The sequence below is a fragment of the Nymphaea colorata genome, chromosome 2 (assembly GCF_008831285.2).
Source record: "Nymphaea colorata isolate Beijing-Zhang1983 chromosome 2, ASM883128v2, whole genome shotgun sequence".
Lineage (NCBI taxonomy): Eukaryota > Viridiplantae > Streptophyta > Magnoliopsida > Nymphaeales > Nymphaeaceae > Nymphaea > Nymphaea colorata.
Window position 1 is genome coordinate 3,506,729 of NC_045139.1, and position 19,007 is coordinate 3,525,735.

Genomic DNA, 19,007 nt, shown 5'->3' on the forward strand with positions numbered 1-19,007 from the left:
TTTGAGAAAGTCTGACCTTATTGATGCAGTCAAAATAAATAATTGAATCGGAATGAGCCTCTGAATTGCTAGAATCTTTACCATACAATGTCTAAGAACGTCTAAAAATTTGAACTTCATGTAAATGCAGTTATTTCTATTTCTATGAGTGGAAAATCGAAACGAAACAATTTTCTTGAGGAACAACGTGCCTTAGTCCGAGATAGAATTCAGCACGATCCTGAACTGGACGTTAACAAGATTGAGCAAAGCCATGGCTTTCTCCTAATGTATCCCATCACTGTCCAATGACGAGGTGTTCTCTCCTGACAACCGATTGATCAATTATGGTGTACCAGAACGTAAAGCAACAGTAAACGACAAGATTAAACAGCCCATTCTTGAGGAACACGTTCAGGATGTCGATCGATGGCTCTTCTCTTCAACGCCTCACTCTTAACTCTCAAAATCATGCCCCCCACCTTTCTCTTCTGCAGTTCCTCTCCCACTTCTAAATCGTTAATCACGCCAAAGAAAGCCTCCCGCGTTCACTTGGGCAGGCTGGTCTCCATTTCAGACTTCCAGTTTCTGATGACCATAAAGCAGAAGCAGTTGTCTTGTAGACGAGCTCCTGCAGCGAGATGAGCCGGTGTCCGGGATCGATGAAACTGACCTATTTGTAGGTGGGTTTCTTCATTTTCTCGCGGAGAACTATCGCTGTTCATGCTTTTATTTAAGGAAAATTGGAGCGGGAGAATGGCATAGTTGGTTGTTGAGTGTAGATCTGAAATACTTGAGATTGTGCACATGAAATACTCGAGATGTCCGATAGATTCGCTTATGACTTTAACCACCTCTCTATTCGTTAATCATACTTTTATGGCGTAAATGAGAAAATTGATTATAACAAAAAATTTGATAGGGCCTCGCTTGAGATTCGATGATTTCAAGGTGCAAGGTTTATATATATGCTCTGAATCCTTTTCAAATGAAAGATTTTAGATCTATAACAAAGATCGGACTCAGATCTAAGGCTTGACATAATGAAACACCCCTTACATGAATGTTTAATCGTTAGACTTCATTTAAGTTGCAAAGTGAATCTGGCCGACGAGCGCTGCCCATCCACTTGATTGAAGCCAAAACTTCGAGGGTCAATGGGGTGGATCTCAGTTCGGATCAGTTACGCTCAAGTCGAATGCACCCAATTGCATGGAGACCACGAATCGTTGTTGCCATGGCTGTCGAGGTGTTCTCCTTCTGACCACCGATCGATCTGGACGAATTCGAACAACGTATGAGGAGAGAGCAACAGTAACCTATTTACGGGAAACACATATCGAGTTTGGATTTCGACTCTGCAAAAAGAATCCAATGACTGCGGGAACTAGAGAACCCAAGTAACTAGCAACAAGTGATGGCGATGGCATTTCTCTGCCACTCCGCACTCTCAGCCCCCAAAATCAGGAAGACTACCTTCCTTTTCCCCAGTTCATCTTCCACTTCTCAGTCTAGAGGCTCTGTTCCATGGCAAAGAAAGCCACCCATCTTCAGCTCATGCACATCGGTGCGTTTTTCAGTTTCTGGTGGTCGGAAGCCAGAGGCGGTTGTCACGGAGACGAGCTCCTCCGGCGAGACTAACCGAAGTTCGGGGTCGATGAAACTGACCTATTTGGAGGTATGTTTTTTTGTATTCTTGACCTTATCTGACAGTTATGGTAATTCACTCACTGTTTATTTGGGGAAAATTGGAGCAGGGGAATAGTTGGTTGCTGGTTGTGGATGGCCTCAACATTCTTGTGGATCCAATCTTGGTTGGCAACTTGGATTTTGGGGTTCCTTTGTTATACGACGGTGCCAAAAAAGTTGTGAAGAATTTTCAGGTACTTGATCTTCTCGCCCGTTTGGAATTTGCTCCAGAGTGTCTATACTTTTAAATTTAGTTAATGGGCTATCCTTTATATTTCCTGATGTTATAGTAGTTCGAGAGAATTAACTGATCTTGTGAAAATGATTGAGGCACTACTGTTTTTCTGCTGATCTATTAGCTGGCTAGTAGTACCTATCTGAATAGTGAAATTGGATTAGTAGTTAACGGATGGCGTACTCAATCAATGGCTAACTTTGGGGGAGATATGCACTCCATTGATGTCTTCTTCATATCGAACTTGGTTTGTTCCCGTAAGATGGATTATCTTAACTTCAGTAAGGTAACATTTTAGAGAAATCCAGATAAAGAATTACATGGTTCTTTCTGTGTATTGTGGATTGCCTTGCAAGTGCATTTCACATAACTCAATAACCTATCATGGATTTTTGTAAGATGCCAAACTTCCATATAAGTTGAAGGAGACACGGGATCAGATGTACATAATACTAGAATAACACCAAGAATCTGTCAGTACACGATGCCAACAAATCTTTGCCTATCCCCGATGTTTTGATAGGCTCCTGATATTCTGTTGAACTAAAACTGAGAGATTAGTGTATCATACCAGTCATCATCTCATGTTTGGTACCAGAATCAATTGTGCTTCTCTGTGAAGTGTGAAAGTTGACAAGCATGTTTTTTAATTGTTTTGTTGATTGTGGCAGCTGAACAGTCTATCAGATACCGATTGCCTGCTAATCACTCAAAGCCTTGATGATCACTGCCATGTGCGGACTCTGAAGCCACTATCAAGAATGCTTCCTGATTTAAAAGTTGTATCAACCCCCAATGCAGAGCCAATCCTCAGTGAGTTGTTCAAAAATGTAAGTGAAATTTGATGTTTCGTATCTCACATCAAGAAAATAGTTTGGCAGTAATTTATAGAAAATTTAGTGTCATTCTTCCAAAATCATTCTTTCAGGAAGCTGCTTCAAGTAATTATGTACAAATTAGATATTTAGATGTGTAAGTTTTGGATATTAAATGGTTTATGAGCAAGTTGGTTGCAGAGCTCCAGTGAACATCATATTATTCTCTGAATCACCATGTTCAGTTCTTTCACCATCGTAATTTGTTTGACATTCTAAGATTTTGTCAAAACAGCACTATTAAATGGATGGACTTGTACTACCTGCACATAACAAAGCTGTAGCTGCTGTTCTTGATCGACCTACTGGAATTTGCTCTAGCATAATGATGAAGACCCATTATCTAATTTCTGTTGAACTTTGTGACTCGTGTGTGCAAGCAATATAGATAAGAATGAGATTGTTGACATTACACCGTTCAAACGGATGACTTTTAACACTTTTGTAATAACTCATTCTGATGCTTTTCCTCATTCGTCAATGTCATTTGCATTTTGCTTGGTGAACTGTTTAATAGGAACAAAGATGAACATTTATGACGATGGAATCATTGGTAAGCTTGTGCTGTCAACGCTCAATCTTATAAATCAATTTGTTAGTCCACTTGAATGTTTTGATAATTCTTTTAGAGATCCAGTTCCAAAAACAGGTCCCAGATATTAAAATGTTTATGTAATTCTAAATTGTTTTTTGAAGATATGCAGGTCACGTATTTGGAGCCAGGAGAAAGTTCTGAAATAGAAGGGAAGAATGGATCCAAAGTCACTGTTCGTGCTTCTGCAGGACCTATACTTGGTCCTCCGTGGCAGCGTCCAGAGAATGGGTAAACTTGCATTTTTGAAAGAGACTGATGGCCTATTTAGCTGATGCTAAAACCATGTTATATAGTTGGTCTTGGTGGCAGAATAAATTCTGTCAAACTAGTTCTCTTGTTAAGACCAAATAGTTGACATGGTTTTACAATTATTTAGATGAGTAGCCGTATGTCATTTTTTTCCTTGCTTGATATATGCATCCTTGTTAGTCCTTATTCTTCATCTTAATGATGGTTTTAAAATGCTTTCAGGTACTTTATTGTTTCCCAAGAAAAACAATTAAGCATTTACGTTGAGCCACATTGTGTATACGATGAGTCATCCTTGCAAAATAATAAGGCTGACATAGTTATCACACCAGTTAAAAAGCAACTACTTCCTGCATTCACTCTGGTTTCAGGACAAGAGGATGCTGTCAAGCTAGCATGCTTACTTGGTGCCAGGTACTATCTGTTCTTTACAATAAGGAAACTTCAATGCAGATTTACTTTTGTGATTTGATTATGACCCATACCATATTGCCTTCCAGATTCGTTGTGCCAATGAATAATGGAGATCTTGAGGCCAAAGGCATTCTTTCTACAATCTTGCGATCTGAAGGGACAGTCGACTCGTTTAAGGTGAGATTTATGTCTGCTGAAAGGAGTATTGAACGTATGTTGAAACATTTTTGCACAAGATGCATCAAAGTAGCATCTTGGAGATTTTTTGTCATCTTTGTATCAGTCCCTAGTGTAGCTGTTGGCAATTTTTGGGGGAGGTTTTTGGAAAAAAAAAATCATTTTCCAAAAAGTGGCTTCACAAGAAATTTGGAGATTTAAAAAAATATAATAAAGATTACAGATTAAATGAATATTCAGAACAAAACGAAATTGGAAAAACTAACACACAGGCATCAAATTTGACAAAGCATCTTTCTTCTCTTTTCCTTGTCTTCAAGTCCAGTGAATAATTTAGCACTTCTTGGTGTGCCTTCATGGCAGAATCTGATAGGGATTTAATTGATCTTAGATTGTGTATCGAAGAAAATGGGAAGTCCATTACACTATGCTGATCTTTGTCGCTGTTAATGTGCTTGTGTCAGTGAACTGCAACTATTATTATTGCCTGAATATATTACCATAAGCTTATATTGAAATGAGAACTGTTGGTTACTCTGAATTACCAAATTAAGCTATATAAAAGAGACTCATATGACTGAAGGTACGGGCGCTGATATCTTCATTAAGTTTCGAACATTGTTTCTACATGGAGGCACATCGAATGGGAGTTTAACTGGAGCATTCCTGTGACATAGAGATTAAGCCTATTAATGGATGTTTGATGGATATTATAGCATTGCAATCATGAGGGAATGATAATTGTACTTGAGATATGTCTTCTTAGGCCATCTCAATAATGTTCATGTCACTTAACATCTTGTTTCCATTTTCATTTTAATATGAAAACCCGCTGGTTGTCAACAGGAACTTTTATCAAGAGAGCTGCCTGGTGCTCAGGTACTTGAACCAACACCAGGTGTTCCATTGGAGATACCACCGCTATGATCGACTTGTCCAGTACAGTAATTTGATTTGCTCCACATATTTGAAAAAGTGGGTGTCATCCACTATTTGCGTCTGACCTGTAGAAAAAAAAGAAAAAACGAAAATCTTGTTTATTACCTGCATTCTGGACCTACATCTGAGGATCTCCTCTTTCCGTTGTTGCCTTGCACAGGACCAACTCCATTTCAGCACTGTGCCTAGTGGCACAGCATGATAAGGGTGTTCATCAGCAAGTTGGGCCAGCTTTAGGTCCACTTGAGCCTTAAGGGGTTGTTTGGCAACTGTTACTGTTCTATGTATTTACTTCAAAAATTGGGGCAGATACATGGAATCATAACTAACATCCTGTTATTGTTGCTGAACAGCTATTAAGAGGCTGTTCCATAAATATGTCTTAAAAATTGGGATAGATTCATAAAACAGTTTTTTGGGTGTTCCATGAATATGTATCAATCTTTTGGGCAGATTCATACAACAGTTGCAAACTGTTCTCGTTCTCATTGACTAAAGGACCCACCTACTGGCCCTCCCTGGATCTGCCTCTATATCATATGCACGCTTTAGACGATCTTATAGGAGTGTAAATGATCTGAGCTTGCCTGGTTCGAGCTCAACTTCTCAAGAACAAGGAATCTGTTTTTTTTTTTTTTTTTTCAACTAGAAAGAATGTTTTTTAAATAAGGGAGCCGAGCAGCTCGAAATCCTGTGCATCCCCAGTGATGAAATTACACATGGAGGGCCAATTTGTTAATGAACATGGCCATTTTGTTTATCCTTTATAGAGATCGATTTAATAGTTCAACAATTCCCTTTTCTTGATGCAAATGGGAAAGACATATCAGAAATTATAAAGCGTCTCTCAAGCGTGTCAGAAATTATATAGGAGGCATAACCAGGCTACATAATGGGCGAGGTATGCTACAGCCTTATGTTGCATGGTGAGCTCGAGAATGGGTCCTAGTGAAAAAAGACGCAGATGGAGCCGCTGCCATGCAAGATGCAGTCATGCTTCTTTTCGCTTTATCTGCCATTAGAAGGAAATCATCCAACTGCACTATGCTTTGTACATTTGAAGTTGATGAATGTGTTTATGATATTTTATTGAGTAAAAAACATGGGTGGGATCACTTATTTTGGACATTAATTTATACATGGTCCCTTCATGAATAAAAAACAGAAACTCAGATTTTATGAGAACTTAGATGGTAAAAACCCAAAGCCTTTTAAATAAAATAATTTTGGTATGCTTTTCAATATAGAGATGGAGTTTGAACTTGCGAATTGCGTCTGAAATTTTCAGACTCCACCCCTCCTATCAAGTAAGGTGTTCGAATGACAGTCGAAAGAAGAAAAACAAAAAGGAAGAAGCAAAGAAAGGGGTCGGCCACCGGAAAAGACGACATCCCACTTACCATTCCCCATTGAAGACAGTACAAGTGTTAGCTTTCCTCCATCCCAATTGGCGGGGGAAGCCAACCATCATGAATCTCTATCTGAAAACTATATGGTTATGACTAGGACTTCTCATCTCGTAAAACTTCATTTTTATTCTCTCTCACTTTAGAACTGACTTAGGCCTTCTTCAAATGTCAGTTACTTCCTGATGATCGACTTGGCGATTCTCATGTTTGGAACCACATCGAAGTCTAAATCATCCTTTAACTTCGACACTTGGAGTGTTATTTTAGAAAGACAATGGATCATCATATGCCATTTGTTCTACGAAAGCATCTCAACAAGGAATATGGTGAGGACGCGTTTCTCTGTTTCTTGTTTCATTTTCTTCCTTTCATGACGAGGAACTCCCACTGGGGACTGTAAAGCTCTTCGAATATTTGACCTGTGAAAATGAAATGGGAATTCGTTATAAAAGTGGGTGACAAAGTGTAACAAAGTATACAAAAGGCCAAGTTCAAGAAAAAAACATGCAAAAAGAAGAGGTGAGAAAATGAGAGAGAAGAGGGAAAGCTAACCTGCATCAGGAAATAAACGACCACCAATCCGAAGGGCAAGGTGAACATTGCTTCGCCACAATGTAGCTAGATGATAGAAAGTGGCACGACTCATCTCTTAAACCCTGTTTACTTCCTCTTTCCTAATCTGTCATCAGCAACCAATCAAACAAGAACACCAAGGGACCACTGTCCAAGGATGTGAATTGCTTATATTTATACTGGTTGTATTCTTAACCATATCTCTTTTTCTATATCTTCACATATTGGATCCGAATTCAAATTCAAATATTAGTGAAGAAAAGTCGTATCTGAATTCAATTTTTAAAGTCGCATCCAAATCCAGATCCGAATTTTAAATCAAATTTGTCAAGGAACCAACTGTCAAAATATAAGGATATCAAATATAGGATGCTTATTCAAAACTAAATCCCAATCCCATCAGATGTTTATATAAATTCAAATCTGAATTAGATCGAATGTGAGTTTGTATATTTTGAATCCGATCTACTTTCTTAATCGTATCTTAATTTTTTCATATTCAACTTTTTCAAGACAAATTAGTTTGACATGGGGTCCAAACCGGATTTATTGACATCCCAGGAAAACCACATAAATCTTGATAGACATCAAAGTTGTTATGGCACAGATTCTCAGTCAATCAAGCTGACCAAACGATAAATACGGAAATCAAATCAAACACCAAACAATAAATCCTGGACAAGTTATCCAGATTCAGGGCATAATGGAAACATTTTAGGATTTCCAGAAATGTTTTCTGGATAATCAAACACAACCTAAATTCTGGTTGCGAACTTAGGCTTTCAAAAACGGGGGCCTCTATTCCGAACAAATAACCAAAGACACGCAAGCTAAAACGTGCAACTCTGTTTGAATCAAAGGCTAAAACTTTCTAAAGTTAGAAGTGTCAATGAACAAAAACCCTTGAGGCTAGGATTTCGTTATGACTAATAGAACAGTCGTCTCCTCGAAGACATCTGATAAGATTGGAACGAAATTGATATAATGGGTTATGAAAATGTGTTCCGGAAGACAGTTTTATTTATCAAACAAATCAGATCCAAAGGTAGCGGAATATCTTCCCACGGAATGGTTTCTACCAAACAAATTAGGTTTCTACCGAACAAATTATGTTTCGAAGTTTAATTTGTTTACGGCTTCTTTGTAGGCAAATTTGCTAATCATTCAGAGTTCCATATCACTCGTAATCAAATAGAAAAATATTTTTTCTTGTAATTAATTTCAAAGAAATAACATATCTAGACTAAAACTAAGTGCAGATCTAAGGATGTTCCTACTATATAGGTTTGGGTTGTCTGTGCCTACTAAGGATGTTCTGAAAAAGGGTTTTAGAAGCATATCTAAGTTCATTCATATGTTCGAAGTGCAGAAATCATAACAAATCTATCCACAGGACCACAGGGCAAAAAATGAATGAAAAATCAATGGTAATGTGTGATTCATTACAAGAATCTCATGTACGTGTAGAGTAAAGAAGGTATATACAGGTACAGCAACATTTATATGTTTCTCTATTTTCATGTAAGAAGGTATATACAAGTACAGCAACATTTATATGTTTTCTATTTTCATGTATGCTCGCATACACACACTCATGCATATATATACACACACACACACTCACAGACGAACACATGCTTGTGCACATGTGTAAGTGCAGGTCTGCCCATATCCACAAGGAAAAGAACAGAAGACTCAAAAAATTGACAAAATAACAAGAGGAAAGGGTTTGACACCTGCTATAGCCAAATTTTTTACATTTAGAAACTCCTGTCCGGAACTCAGTTTTAAGCAGCCAGAATGGAAGTTGAGATGGATTGACCTGCTTCTATTTCAGTTAATCACACTTCATCTTGCAAACTAAGTTGCCCTTTGAATTTGTGTTCACTCAATGAAGACCAAATCACAGGAGCTCAGGAAGCCGACCTAAAGTGCAAACTGAGCACTCCTGTTTAACTTTTGTAGGCAAAGCCAACTGGAATATTGACAGCCTCCTGCAAGGATTTGAGAAATAAACTTGTGCTTTCATGTGAGAAAACCTTGATGAGTAGATCATAAGACGAACTCCACATGCATTACCATATAGAAACACCATTCACAATCTTCTTCCCTCGCAAACTGACAGGCCATTAGGATTCTTCCACACCATATGAACAATTTATTTTGATCCAGCCTTTGCTTGTCAGATCCTGAACATGAGCTCTCTTCCTAATCTCTTTGGAGCATAAGGAATGGCCTCTACGATTCTCTTCCCCTCCAAACTTGGCAGCTCATACGCATCAGGGATCCTCTCAAGGTATATAAACCCATTCTCATCTTCGTATCTTTTCAAGATTACTCTAAGTGCACTCTTCTCTTCACTAAAAACTGCATGCCAAGACTCATTGCTAGGTGATCTTCCACTCATGTTGCTGACAGCATCACGCAGCACTCCTATTGCAAGACCAATCTTCCCTTCTTCATACAGTTCAATTGCAACATGCTTTTGACCTCTTGCCTGGTGCAGTAGGCAGTTCAGGGAAATGAAGTCCTGCAGAACAAAACATCATACTGGTGTAAGGACATCGGACAATTGCACAATCAAAACTATTTAATATGTCCACTCAGATTACAAGGATTTAGAAGTTTTAGAAGCCATGGCAGCAAGTGAAGTGAGAGAAAGTGTAAAGAAACAAAAGCAGTAGAGTTAACCCAAGAAGCAAAAACATTAATTTCATAAATTTATCATCCATAGGTGTTCAACTTTCACTTATGCACACTGAGTCAGTGTTCCAAGAAGCATTACTGAATCAAATGATCACTGGAGAGGCTTTCTAAAGAAAAAGTGCCTTCCACATGAACATAACAAACCAGGAAAATCATGTTATGAACGACTGTCATGTGCCATAAAAATGTTCCCATATACTTAACACAATCTAGAAATATCTTCAAGCCATCAATCTCAAGACCTATCTTCTAGAAGTTGCATTGAATGCCATCTTTATGAACCAATTCAAGGTGCATAGAGAGACCTTTTTTGAGAATCTGATCAACCACTTTAATGAAATGGACAATCTTGCATTCAGTAGAAAATAGGATGATACTGTTCTTGAAAAGACATCAAATTCTGATGTTAACTATTTAAAAAGTGAGACTAGTACCACTTCGCACAAACGAAGTTGGTCTGTTAAAATTATGGATGCATGTGAATCGGATTTTGGACAGTTAAATATAGAGCAAAAGGGGTTAGGATCAGATCCAGTGCAACATAAAATGATAAAACCCCCATGCCAGAACCCACCTATTTCCATTCCTTAAAGTTGATTTTAAGGATCATATGTTGCTTGTTTGGAGAAAATGATAAATGATACTGTTAATTGCTTCCAGGACAAAATAATTTGATTCTGTCAAAGAGTGGTGTTATTGATAAAGGTGGAGAATACTATTCTGCAGAAAACATGTGGTTAAATCCTGTGCTCTGACAGACTGGAAGTGGTCATGTCCTTAGTAATATATCATAGGAAGGAAATTGTAGAGACGTTTAGAATACAAAATCAAGTGACAACAGTATGCCTGCGGCATGTTCAACTTCAGCATGATTCCTTTGAACAAAGCGATGCCCCCCACAGTCTAGAGTGACAAAGAATTAAGTAGCCCTACAGAAAAAAGATATATGGCTACAGAAAATGTTAAAAAGGAAAAGGGAAAGAACTTAAAATAGATGCTTAATCAACTGTTCTGTTTGCGTAGGAGGAATTGTATCCTCAATAACATTATAAAGAGTTTGTAGTGACAATGGATGTGTAAAGATGGCTTAATTCACAAAGACAGTCTTGTAGAATCATCTATATCTTTAAGTACAAGATACATCTGTAACTGTAATGGCCAAACCTAAGGAATTTGGATGTCATTCAAAGGGGTGCTGGTGGCATCCCATGGTTAACTGTTTTTGGTACATTTTCACTCTTCCATATTTTTCTTTTATGAAATATATTTTCTTACTTTTTCAGCCTGACATTTTTTAGTGCTTCAAAATACTATCAGAAAGAAATAAACTACTAAGAAAAGATTAATCTCACAATTGCAATCTGAAAGTATGTAGATCCGTGTCATGACTCATGACCAATCAGCGATGCAATCAATAATTAATTCAACTATAACAAAAAAAAATTAAAACAAAATATCAGCACTTGGGAATTTCGCCCATGCCAGTACCAAAGGAAGTACTTACAACAAGCCGATTTGACACATTGTACAGGTCCACATCTGATTTCATGATGTATCTAGCCTCAAGAAGGAACTGAGTTACACCGTACTGTAGTTTAGTGAGGAGGTTTTGGCTGCTTGCCCTTTGTTCAGCTCTATTTGTTGTCACAGCCTACGATGTAGTGACACGAGTCAACAAGCTATTCAACAGTAAATACCAAGGCTAAAATGAACAGAAAATGAGGGCTCATCTGAAAGCATGAAGTTCAGAATATGACTATCGCATCACTTCGTGCTCATATTTATAAAGACCATGATGATGCAATTTAAATGCTTAGAGTTTTAAATATGAAAAAAAATATCATTATCATCATATGCAAGAGAACTTTGGTCACTGAGTACCAGCACAACCTAAACTTATGTTGTCTAGTTAAGCAAGGGGTATTGATATCAAGATTAAAATTGACCTTCTAGTGTTTAATTGTCATTTTGTATATCACACGATGCACGCATTACCATCATATCCGCTTGGATGAAAATTTTGATGTGCAGACAAGGCTCCTATGGAACCCAAGGGTCAACCATGATGCACTAAAGATTCCCAACAGAGAGGAATGGATCCAAATTCTAAATTGAAAAGTCCAAGGGATGTTTATTACAAGAGAAACTACTCCATTTGCAATTGTTTAATCGAAAGGCTCACAGAATTGTTCGTTGAGAGGTACATTTCTTGTAGCTTGATAAATAGCAGGATCTCAAGTATCGGCAAGCAATGCTTATGATGCAGGGATGAAGACCAACCTGTGCTTCAGCAAGGCAAATAAGTTTCATGACATTAGACATAGATGTCATAACCTCTATGGGTCTTTCGCGAGGAAGAAGAGGCTGCAGAACAGGAAGCACATCCTCGGCCAGATAGTTGTAAACTCCAGCTGCTTTCCTGAAAAGTGTACAAGACTCTGCAAGATCTGCGCAAATGGTAGACATAAAAACTCAATGAATAAGAAAAAGGCTGCAAGAACAATCTGAGTACATATATTAAAGACTAACCCTGCGACATAATAATCTCAAGGGCTCTCTCCCGCAAAAGTGCACCATAAAGGAAGAGAACCATCCCAAGCTCGAACCTTAGATCATTGATCTGGAAAAATTTAGGAGTCCCAAGATTGAGCATAGAAGACGCGTTGATCGCACTAGACCACCGTAACCTAAGCTCTGATGTCCATCGAAAGACCCGATTCTTGTTTTCAATCTTGTCAAGTTGCAATATTAGGTTCTCCAGCAAAGGCAAATAGAGCTCCAACTTTTGTAAGTCCTGAAGAAAAGATTTGCAAAATCAGGAACAGGATCAATAAAACATAATTATCAAGAACAGATATAATTGCCAGACCAATGTTACCCTTTGGCATTGAGAAGTGAGCCCTCCAGACATCTCCCTTTGAATAACCTCCGAGGTGAAACTAGTTCCATTTATAGATTCTTCAAGTGCTTTCCTTCTGGAACTCAAATCTTTTAAGTATTCCAATGTGCCAGAATCAAGTGCAGGGAAATTCTCTTCAAACAGTACCTGAGTAATAGAACAGAACCCAAAGTTACCACTACTTTCACATTAAACAAGAGCAGAAACCAGGATAGGTTGAAGCATCGACCTCAGAATCATAACTCATCTCAGTATTAAGATGAAAGAAACCCCAATAAAAGAACGTTTTACTACTAGAGTCCAAGATACTCTAAACAGAAACATTATCTAACCTATCTCTGGCCAAGACAATTCCACAAACGAAAAGGAGAAAACAGTTCATGGGGAGGGGAAAAATCACAATTACCTTCTTGGTCTTGAGGCCCGACAACTTGTGGGAGTGCAGCAGCATATTTGATCCGGAAAAGAACAAAAGAGATGCAAACAAAAAGCACCCCACAGGCACAAAGACAAGACAGCCACAAGCAGGGAGGAAAAGAGGCAGAGATTCCAGGGAGTAGGAAAAGATCTCAGAAGGATCGAGTAAGGTGGTGTACAATTGAGGTGATTGCTTCGCAGTTGACGTGAAGAGTCAATGCACTGGCGAAGATGCTTCCCAGTCTCTCTCTGTCTCACCCTCTCGACGAGCTTGGGAGCTACCACGAGACTTCGACTTGGTCTTCGCTCGCAGGAAGCCATGATTTTCTTACTTTTCTTTCTTCAGCCATTAACGGAAATTTTGCCATTTTAGAATCGATGATTATTTTAGATGATTACTTTGCTAATTTTACATTCGATTAAAACTTCACTTCCCAATTGAAAAAAAAAATCTCATAAGAAAATGTCTATGGCTGAATGCCATTAATTCCATCCGAGCACTTTCTCACTTCTCAAAAGACATGTCTATTTTTTTATTAGAATAAAATGTTTCAGTAAATCTGAACTTGCCACAAAACCAATATAGAGTAAGCATGAAACGGTCAGAGGACAAGGTAGAGATGAAATCTACCAGAAGTTAGAGATGAAGACGCACTCTATTCTTTTTTCTTTCATGCCAAAATTTTCAGCCTGGAAAGCGAAAACTGGTCCCTACGGCGATGGTTACCTTCAAACGGACAGCTTTCACCTTTTGAAAAAGGATGATTACCATCAGCCAACCTTCTTTTTTTCTCTTTTCTTTTGAAACAAGATAAAAATCTTGATCTTCTAAACTTTTTTCTGATCAAGTTTCAATCCTGCCACTTTTTCCTTTCAGCTTTTTCATGGTGTTGATCTTGTTTTCTTCAGCTTTAAATTTGCGTGCTCGCTGACATTTTTGTTTTAGTAAGTTTAAAAGTTGTGTTTGTATGACACCTTCGAAGAAATGACATTTTGCGAAAATCAGGTTTCGTAAAACTTAGATTTTCCAAATAGTTTCTAGAACATAATTTATGCATTCGGGTGACCACACCAAAATGAGATTTTGGGGAACCAAGTTTGTCTTCAGCCCAACTTTAATGGTCAATCAAACACGTCTAAATGTTATTTTGCCTCCAAAATGACATTTAATGATGTCAACCAACCATGCTTTGAGTGGTCTAAACTTTAAAATGTTGTTTATCATTGAGGAAAATAATTTGAATTATAGCAACTTTGACATTATGACATTTTACCTACGACAGTTCAATGTTATATTCAATCGACAATAATAAGTAAAAATGTTATTATAACATTTTACCATGAAAAATAAAACGCCATAATAAATTACATGCTCTAGAATTCTAATCTTCTTGACATATGTTCATAAAGAGTGGCATTCACAAGACTAAAACTATATCGACTTAAATGCTCTAAGGGTCCACCCTACCACGACAATTCTTTAGATATAACATATATAGCGTGGGGGTTACGTTGGTACACCTATACACTTCATAATATAACATTAAAAAATAAAAGATGTACAAAAAAAAAAAAAAAATCTAACAAACAAGCTACCAAGAAACTACCGGACTATGACAAATGTGCTTAACTTTTTTTTTATAATATTCAAATTCCACCCTCCAAACAAAGAACTTAATTTAAAAGAAATGCACTTATGAAGACAAAACATTTAAGCCTCCAAGAACATAATATATAGGGTCTTTTTAAGGGAGATTCCTAGTTCGATTCTGGTGGGTATCCAAGTCAAAGGGTACATTATTGCATCGCTGACATTGAACCAGCTAAAGACCCCAAAATAAGTAAATTAGGGAGGGAAAGGCGTTAAGATATTTTTTAAAACTATGAGTTGTAAACCTCTTGTTTACCTAAAAGACTAAATATATAAAAAACAAAAAATAAATGTATATAAAAAAAATTTAAGGACCTCGGCATCTAGGAACCATCACAAGTTGGCAACTTCTATTGCATTAGAATGTCATTGTAGAATGGCCAGGTTGTCACATTGTTGGTGATATTGGTGAATAATATAAAATAGTCGCAAGGCCAACAGACTTATTATAACAAGATAATGCCATTTTTATGTTAGATGTTTAATCAGTGTATCCTTTTGCTACTTAGGCACATGTTGTTTCTTACTATGTTTGATTTAGGTGTGGACCGCGTAATTTCTTATTAAAAAAGAAAAAGCATCGATTTTCCAGCTCTTAGACATTTATATTATATCTACACAGTTAAGTTTGAAAGCAAGGTTTTTATTATTATTATTATTATTATCTTGGTTTGACATGGCATTTTCACTGTCACATAAAGGATACTTCTTATAGCTGTCATATATACATTGGTAGCTACCAGATCCATATATAACTTGAATGAGAATCATATCAGCCGTTGATTTTAAGGAAATCGGGTGGTTAGCATCAAATTGAAAAATAGAAACAATTAAACTTGTATCTTTAAGAGACAGAAATGCCCTTCATAGAACGAAACAAATCAGTTTCCTTGATTGAGATCTCTTGCTGTCTTTCGAGGGCATTTTTGTCTCTTGAAAATGCAGTTTTATTTTTATTTTTTACTTAATTTCCATTATTTTATCTCCTTAAAATCGACAGCTTATATAATTTCTATCCATTAGATATATATATATATATATATATATATATATATATAATCAGCCTCCCTTACGAACAATATTGTCTCAAATCACCAGATTTAGATGATTATTGGGAAAACATGATCCATTTAGAGGACATTTAGTAAAGAAAACATTATGCTCTGGGAAAACATGTTTCCATAACATGCATTTTAGGAACATCATCTTATTTTTTCAAAAGATATATTATCGCTATGTCCAGTCTTTGATTTTAGATCTTGGCAAAATATCCATGATCAGAGCAAGCTTCCACAAATAAAAACATTATCGCTACTGTTTAATGCTAGCATAATTTCTGCTCTGTTTGGATCGTCAACCAAGACCAAAGAACGAAAATTACACACACACACACATTGAAATTACTCATATTTTATTATTTTGATGTAGAATTAGAAGTAAGTACATATACACTTGCAATTGGCGTTGTTTCCGTTGAATTTCATATGATATTCTAAATTTGGATCCACATATTCTTCTCTCTCTCTCTCTTTCTCTCTCTCTTTTGTTTATTGGTGATTTTCCTTTTTGTTATCCTTTGCATGTTTAACATCCTCATATTTGAAATCTAGAGTTTGTGGGACCCATTGTCTGAATAAACAGTATTTTTTTGCATGTAAATTTTACGTCAAAATTAAATAGCAAAGCCCTCATATTTGAAGCACCTCAAATCTCAGTGATCTTATATCACTTCATAGTGAATTGAGAAGAGAATTAGAGAGAATGATTAGAAATTGGGATTCTCTTATTTTACACACACAAATATATATATATATATATATATATTATATATATATATATATATATATATATATATATATATATATATATATAATAATAAATTGTGAATCTAGTTGTTTAGAGTCATTCAACTCACTCATGAGAGCTGTCCGACTTATTATAATAGATGGTTGAGAGAAAAACAAAAAAAAATACGTGGAGTAATATTAGATGACAAAAATGTAATCACATTTTCATTTTTCCACAACTGAGTAACTATGGACAATTACAGTTACCATTTAATACACACACACATACATATATAGATATATATATATATATAGAGAGAGAGAGAGAAAAAAAAAAAAAAAGAGAGAGAGAAAGGGAGAAAGAACCGATAAAATGAGAATGTATATTAAAATTGAGGAACAAAACGTCCCCTAAATACAAAAATTGAGGACAAGAAGTCTCATAGTTACAGTAACAAACCGCAAGACAAAAGCAAAAGAGGAAATATAAGAGAGAAAGAGTGAGAGAAAGATAAAGTAAAATTAGAGTTAGCATTTAATATATATATATATATATATATATATATATATATATATAGAGAGAGAGAGAGAGAGAGAGAGAGAGAGAGAGAGAGAGAGAGAGAGAGAGAGAGAGAGAGAGAGAGACTTGTATGCATATTTTTTCTTCCTGTCATTGCCGAAGTTCCGTAACCAAAAAAAGATGCGGTCCTCACGTATGAAAAGCGTGATAACAAAATATTTCAAATGCCAAATAAACTATGCTTAAAAGTATAAGGAGACCAACAACTTTTGTACGGAAGTAATAGTCCTTGTTAACTTTTCTTTTCTGATTGCTTTGAAAGAAAAAGACTTTTTATATAAAAGTGACGGTAGTTGTTTGCTTTTCTGTATCCTTGAATAGCTACAAAGTGGATTCAATCCACATGCATGCCAGATTCACACAAACAAGGAGGGAAAAAAAATGAAAACGTTATGCGAGTTAAAAATAACACGGGATGCCTCATATTAACCACACACATCAATGGGAAGCTACAATAAGCTACAATTTTTGTTCTGAGGGGCAACGTCAAAGAGTTTTACGGCTCAATATATTCGATTTGAATCGGATATCCGACCGATCCGATCCAAAAAAATCAGATATGGATAAAAATTTAATATCCGATTAAGAAATCGGATCAGATTTAATAAATGACATCCGATCGGATTCGGATTCGGATATACATGAATATCAGATCGGATTCAGATACAGATTCAGATCAGATTCATTTTTAGACAAATATCCTCTATCTAATACTTAGAAAATGGCAAAATCCGGTTCAAAATTCGGATTCAGATATAAATATAAAAATCAGATTTGAATCGGATTCGGATTGTAAAATCAGATTTCGGATTTCGGATTCAAATATGACTTTGATTTATTCGAATTCAAATTTGAATCCGAATCCGAATATATGAATATCCAAAAAAACGTATATGATTGAAGATGTATCCGATCCGAATCCGATCCGTTGACATCCACAAGCAGCTTATATATAAATAATAAAATGATTATGAGGCACCAATATAAAAATAAGCGAGTTTATGTGGACTGGTGTGCGCAATTACTTACACCAGCTTTCACCTCGGCCATTGTTTGTACTCTCAATATTTTTCATTCTACTTAAATATCATGTAATTCTTAACATTTCAAGTGAATATTTTCATATGTGTGTATATAAACATGCACAAACCAAATTCTTAAGTGCTAAACTCATTAACAATGATCTTCGTCTTTAATTTGTTCATATATGAGGAAAAAAAGAAGAAAATATGTGAATTAATACTACATTACTAAAAGGTTTTATATTTTTTTGTTACCATTTATAGGAACTAAATCAATGATTGAGATTATTCTTAATGGATCTTACTCTTAAAAAGGTTTCATACTTGCTCATTTATATATTTGTAAAGAAAACAAGAATCAAAAGAGTTATCTTCTATGAATTGCATCCATGGAATTCTACATTGTTGATTGTCGACAAAATCTACATGTAACTATCTTGAGCTCATCTCATCTCACAAAAATTGATTTTTAATTTTTTTAGGAATAGATGCTTTTTTGAAAAAAGGGGAAAAGGCATTGTTTTCTTTATTGAAAACAAAAAACAAGTAAGACCGTTGACTTTGACCGAGCCCAGTAAAGTCTGTAGCTCCAAAAGTGAGCGCACTTATAAGCCAAGTCGGCTGCGCCAGCCAACCTAAGAACCGTTCTCTCGGGAAAGTTTTCATTTTTTTTGACCAAGCCTAGATCTTGCCCATAAATATCAATTAGGTCCCTCACTTCTCTGATTTTTGAGTGGGCCATCAGTTTCACGGACAACCATAAAAACAAAGTTCAAGTTATGTCATTTTACACATATAAATGTCAAAAATT

At 36.3% G+C, this 19,007-nt stretch overlaps 2 protein-coding genes and 1 long non-coding RNA gene across 5 annotated transcripts; 1 reads left to right on the forward strand and 2 right to left on the reverse strand.

Annotated features, from left to right (window-relative positions):
* Positions 1 to 1,148: 1,148 nt before the first annotated feature.
* LOC116249212 (uncharacterized) lies at positions 1,149 to 5,300 on the forward strand. 2 transcript variants are annotated; one of them, XM_031622415.2, is made up of 7 exons: positions 1,149 to 1,657; positions 1,737 to 1,862; positions 2,575 to 2,733; positions 3,483 to 3,601; positions 3,845 to 4,036; positions 4,123 to 4,213; positions 4,797 to 5,048. In XM_031622415.2, exons 1-7 carry the CDS (start codon positions 1,397 to 1,399, stop codon positions 4,866 to 4,868), a joined length of 1,020 nt encoding a protein of 339 aa, XP_031478275.1. In that variant the 5' UTR covers positions 1,149 to 1,396; the 3' UTR covers positions 4,869 to 5,048. The 2 variants fall into 2 exon arrangements, with proteins under 2 accessions (XP_031478275.1, XP_031478274.1); XM_031622414.2 differs by lacking the exon at positions 4,797 to 5,048 and adding an exon at positions 5,060 to 5,300 and having other exon boundaries at positions 1,155 to 1,657.
* LOC126409859 (uncharacterized) lies at positions 5,224 to 7,197 on the reverse strand. Its single transcript, XR_007572699.1, has 2 exons — positions 7,114 to 7,197; positions 5,224 to 6,980 (listed from the first exon to the last, which is right to left on the reverse strand). It is a non-coding gene; the product is annotated as an uncharacterized LOC126409859 (long non-coding RNA).
* A 1,419-nt stretch (positions 7,198 to 8,616) lies between these two features.
* On the reverse strand, positions 8,617 to 13,479 carry LOC116246661 (uncharacterized). 2 transcript variants are annotated; one of them, XM_031618465.2, is made up of 6 exons: positions 13,146 to 13,479; positions 12,719 to 12,886; positions 12,370 to 12,634; positions 12,121 to 12,287; positions 11,345 to 11,491; positions 8,617 to 9,664 (listed from the first exon to the last, which is right to left on the reverse strand). In XM_031618465.2, exons 1-6 carry the CDS (start codon positions 13,188 to 13,190, stop codon positions 9,317 to 9,319), a joined length of 1,140 nt encoding a protein of 379 aa, XP_031474325.1. In that variant the 5' UTR covers positions 13,191 to 13,479; the 3' UTR covers positions 8,617 to 9,316. The 2 variants fall into 2 exon arrangements, with proteins under 2 accessions (XP_031474325.1, XP_031474326.1); XM_031618466.2 differs by lacking the exon at positions 13,146 to 13,479 and adding an exon at positions 12,969 to 13,119.
* Between the last annotated feature and the right edge of the window lie 5,528 nt (positions 13,480 to 19,007).

Excerpts from the sequence above, each read along its gene's own strand:
- LOC116249212 (XM_031622414.2), top strand. The coding sequence starts at position 1,397 with ATGGCGATGGCATTTCTCTGCCACTCCGCACTCTCAGCCCCCAAAATC. Across the intron at positions 2,734-3,482 it reads TCAGTGAGTTGTTCAAAAAT|GTCACGTATTTGGAGCCAGG; the intron begins GTAAGTGAAATT and ends GAAGATATGCAG. Across the intron at positions 4,214-5,059 it reads GGACAGTCGACTCGTTTAAG|GAACTTTTATCAAGAGAGCT; the intron begins GTGAGATTTATG and ends GGTTGTCAACAG.
- LOC116246661 (XM_031618465.2), bottom strand. The coding sequence starts at position 13,190 with ATGCTGCTGCACTCCCACAAGTTGTCGGGCCTCAAGACCAAGAAG. Across the intron at positions 12,288-12,369 it reads TGAGATTATTATGTCGCAGG|ATCTTGCAGAGTCTTGTACA; the intron begins GTTAGTCTTTAA and ends CCATTTGCGCAG. Across the intron at positions 11,492-12,120 it reads TTTGCCTTGCTGAAGCACAG|GCTGTGACAACAAATAGAGC; the intron begins GTTGGTCTTCAT and ends ACTACATCGTAG.